Below are 4664 nucleotides of genomic sequence, written 5' to 3' on the forward strand. Positions count from 1 at the left end.
ACAGAAGCCGCAGGATGCAGAGCAAAAATGTTGGATTAGGGTCATAGAATAATAATAATCGGACCCACTCCCTAGGAAAAATAATTTATTTATTATTTTTTTGATTGAATTTTCTTTCCGTACCGTAATCATAATTCCAGGGAAAACACAGATCGGGGCTATCCAATTCAAACACCGCCCAAAGGGGGCCGGAAGAAGCACCCTGGAGGCAAGGACCAGTGGAACCAATGGCAAACTTGAAATCGAAGCTGATCTCCCCCCAGTATCGTCATCTGTTCACTCGCGGAATCCCACGGTGGTCTTCCGGCCAGTCGGCGGCTGTGGAATCGCTGCCCAACTGCTGACCGGGTTCACGACCTGGCCGCATATTATAATATTGCTGAAGGCGAATACGTACATCATAGTCAACTGTCAAATACTTTGGTATTCAACCGGCCCCACAGATCCGGTCAGAAAGGAAGGGGCCGATACTTGCCTTATTTTGTTTAGCGGACAAGTGATGGATCCTGAGCACCGGGCCCCCGGGGAACAGCAGGAGGCGGTTTCCCAGCGCGCTAAATCATCCGTCTTAGTTAAAGATGATCGGCGCTGGTCCTTTTCTTTCCAGTGGTCTGGTTTTAGTGTGATTTAGTGGGATGATAGATCTCGCATGACTTCTCCTTAATTAAAAAAACCCCCGGAGAAGAGAAAAAAGAGCCATTGTCATCGTCATCAGACTACCGCGCCCCCCGATCCACGATCTGCCCCGCCGCTAACTAGGGAATTCTGGAAAATCCGCCGGGTTCTGTCCCGCGCGATGGTTGGGAACCACCCGCGGAACACGGAAGAGGGAGTTAAAAGGATGGCTGCCGGTAAGCTCATGATTGGTTAAAAAATCACGGGCGAGATTTCCGGCACCGAGGCATATTCTCTCAATAATCAACCGGAAACAATGGCACTTGTTTCGCATTGGCGACATCCAACTTGCGGTGAACCAGGGTGGCCAACATTACAACAGGGACCTAAAAACGGTCACTGCAACGCGACTACATACTCAATTTTCTGTCACCCCGTGATCATCATTTCCAAGGCAGTGGGTCGGTTAATGGTGCCTACTACTTCCACTCAATGGCAGTGGCTGGCTCAATGCATCGCGTATGCGCTTAAAGCCTACGTTGCGCTGTCTGTAATATATACGCGAAAGGGGGCGGGATACCAGAAAGGAAACGGCTTGCGGTGATCGTCCTGTCATGGTCGGAACTGGCGGTTGTGCACAGAAATGTAGCGCAAGGATGAGAGACAACAAATTCACCGACAGTCCGCGGCTTGTCCAGTCACCAACGTCCTACGGTGATCGCCACGCCCAAAGCCCCTCTTCGATAACCCCTTTTCAGAGGCGACAATCAAGTTTGCAGTTGATGATCCTGTCTGTGGCGCTGGCTAGCAACATGAATGGCTGTCCCCCGTTGTAACTGACAGAGCTGCCATAGAATCCACCGAAATGTCGGTAAACCTAGTGCCGACCCAGCACAAAGGACCAAACGCGGCAGAGACCCAGGAAATTGGGAGAGAGAAACCTTGCCAAGTGGGCCATTATTGTATCATAACCGTGTACAGTACGAAGTATACCAATACAATGTCAATTTAAAGGGGCCAGGAGTTCGCATCCCAGCGAGTTTCAAAAAGCCGGTGAGACCATAGCTACCCTCGTAGGTCGACGTCATGAACCCACAAAGAAGCAAACATTCCGAAGACAATGTTGACAAATCCTTCCATGCATTGCGTGCATAGAAAACAAACGCCATGCATCGGACTGAACTACATACATTGGCGGAGAAGGTTCGAGACAACTACAACCATAAGCAGCCCACCACCAAACAACAAGATTGACCGGCGGTGACGCGAGCTGTTCTTCCATTCGCGCTCTTCAAATCTTGTCACGCGGGCGATTCGGGTGGCGCCGTCCTGTACAGTAGCGCCTATCGGTCTTCGTGTCTAGAGAGATAGCCATTCGGACTGCGCGGAAGGATATGTATAAATGCGCCCAACGGCGCCAGTGAGCGGATACCAACTCATTGCTGTTGACGATCATCTGCGTGAGCTTGATTCTCAGCCTGCAGTCAATCAAATGATGCCATGTTGGCCCTGGTCACTTCCTGATTGCCAGCAACGTACAACCAGTAGGATGTACTCTCGTTGCAGTCCGAGTGGAGAAGAAAGACCAGCTAAATTGCTGACACTGAGCGGTGAACTACTTGGCTGCAGGCGATGCTCGACTACAAGTATAACATTGAAGGATCATTGGTTCCTCTGCACTTCTCCGTGGACTCGGAATTCGCATCTGCACCGCCGGTAGCGAAGGCCAGTCATTGAGCATGCATCTAGGATGGCGTAATCGACGTCTATTGTCCTCCTGACATCGGGCAACAAAAGACGGTGAACAATAACAAGTCTGAAGGGTTCAAGTCTCGTAAATACCCCTCACCTCGATATCGCAGATCTCGAAAGCTTCGCTCCTCGGTCGCGTCCGATCGACCTTTCGCCAGATCGGGTATTCGCCTGGCCTCACTACTGCAGCATCAGATTGCACCATTGCCGGGCATTCTTGAACACACCTATCATTCCGCAATGAGATCTGTTCGCAGGATGCGAACTCGCTCCCCTTTCCGAGCACCTGGTATGTCTACACGGCTAGCCACTTTACCTTTCGCTTAGATCCGTGAACTCAATGCCTACCGAGCTATCCCACCATTCCTGAAAAATGCCGCGACGAGCTGAATCGGGCAGATCCGGGAATATACATATTGTCCAGGTCCCTCGATCGGCAAGACGCTACAAATAGACAAAAGAAGACTCAAGCTTGATCGACACCACGCCTGTCGTCCCGTATTGTCGGGTTCTGGCACTAGCATTGTACATCCATACGGCCAGGGGTGCTTTCATGACGTCTGGAATCGCGAAAATGGGCAAGACTAGGAGATGCGGAAACCATCTCCCGTCATATAGGAATGCGCCGTTCGTTTGTGATCAGTCACCTTTTGCGCTCCCACATTCCCGCAGTGGTGATAAGATGGCGGGAAAGTGGAGAAAAACAAGGGTTCAATTCATACTCTTGGGTCCGAGCGAGTCGTCTACAAAATGCAGATCCTCTCTGGCCCTTCCATCGCGATCGGACATCTCGATCCGGCAGGCGTCGACGCAGGTACTCGGGCCTTTTCTAGTGCGTAACTTCCCGCGCCCCGATCGGGTCGCCCGTCGAAGTTAATCGCCGGGTGTGAATGCTTGTGTGCCGCCCGGAGCAAGAACTTTTCGCGCGAGCGCTTGAGCGCAGTCTCGCATTGGCATTGCCACTGTGATAGTGAGCTGTATCACCTTGCTCGGAGTCCGGCATTATTCACACAGCATCACACTGGCCTCTAGGCGAACCAATGTGTCACTCTTATTTTGGAATTGACAGGTCGTCGCGCTACTCTTCGCCCCCCCGCCCAGATATGGTCCCGATCTAGACCTGCGATCTAGGCGTCGTGGAAATTTCTGACACCTACAGTAGTTCTGCGCGGCAGGGGATCAGACATGCATGGGGAGCCGGACCAGAAGAACGTACACGTACTTTTCTTGAGCAAATGTACTTGATGTATGCAAAGTACGCAGGACCAAGGAGTTCGTGGCAGCACAATTCTTGCCGATCGCCTAGAAGTTGACCTAGGCTGTTAAGCTCACTGGCCACACCTCCACTTTGTGTGTTACAGGGGCGAAGGATGAAAAAGTGGCCCGGCTGGGTGTGGGCGGCCGCTAGACTGAACATCCGCGCTCCAATCAGAGCCCTAAACAGCCAGTTTCCGGGGAAGTCGGAAGCACAAGTACGACCATGGTACTGTCGGTTCTTAGATTTCCTTTCGAGGATCCACTCGAACCGTCTGCCTTCCTTTCCACTTTCTTGTTCATCTAACAGGAATCGCGGTTCCACCCAAGTGGCGCGAGTTACCATCATACAAAACACCGGGACGCAGGATCCGATGCCGCGACGGGGAATAGCAGGCAAAAGTCCCAGTCACAATTTTGAATCCCTGCCCCGATTTTCGCACTATTGGATCGGTTCTTGGTCATGTGAAAATCTTCCCCTGGCTCTTTTTCTTTCCTTTTTTGAGCTTCTTTTGTTCCACATAGAATTGAGCCCGCTCCTTGTCTGTCGCCTCCTGCGCCAGCGGAGGACGAACTAGTGCTTTGTTTGACCGATCGCACTCCTTGTGCCTTGAGCGCCAAGTCCATAAATTGTACCCCGCCACTCAGTTTTAGTGTCGCGCTACGTATCCCATGGGCTTGGTTCGGTTCAGGTGAAGGATTCCATGCACGGCACTCCACATGGACGGACAGTATGTGGTACTATTGTACCCACAGGATTTAGAACTTGTCAAAAAGTACAATACATAGTACTTGGTAATGTACGCGGGGGACTGGTGCGACTGGGTGATAGATACACCATCGCCGCAGCACCTCTCCCTCGCAACCATCGTTGCCACATGTGATGGTATTGTATGCAATAGCATTGATACTTTTGCGCTAGATAAAGGATATTGAGGTGATGGAGGTCTACACTCTACATAACCACATATTCAGAAGGACCATCCAATAAATCTTGTAGACTTCACTTTCATGGAATGGTGCTTCAAATCTTCAAAGTAACG

The 4664-nt window shown here is 51.2% G+C and overlaps 1 protein-coding gene across 1 annotated transcript; it reads right to left on the reverse strand.

Moving 5' to 3' along the window:
• Positions 1-2440: 2440 nt before the first annotated feature.
• Positions 2441-3967, reverse strand: N7510_001390 (uncharacterized protein; the record flags this gene model as incomplete). Its single annotated transcript, XM_056973317.1, has 2 exons — positions 2441-2632; positions 3590-3967. 2 exons carry the CDS (start codon positions 3965-3967, stop codon positions 2441-2443), a joined length of 570 nt encoding a protein of 189 aa, XP_056838434.1.
• Between the last annotated feature and the right edge of the window lie 697 nt (positions 3968-4664).

Source organism: Penicillium lagena (assembly GCF_028827675.1).
Source record: "Penicillium lagena strain IBT 129212 chromosome Unknown utg000001l_segment0_segment0, whole genome shotgun sequence".
In the NCBI taxonomy this organism is placed as follows: Eukaryota; Fungi; Ascomycota; class Eurotiomycetes; order Eurotiales; family Aspergillaceae; genus Penicillium; species Penicillium lagena.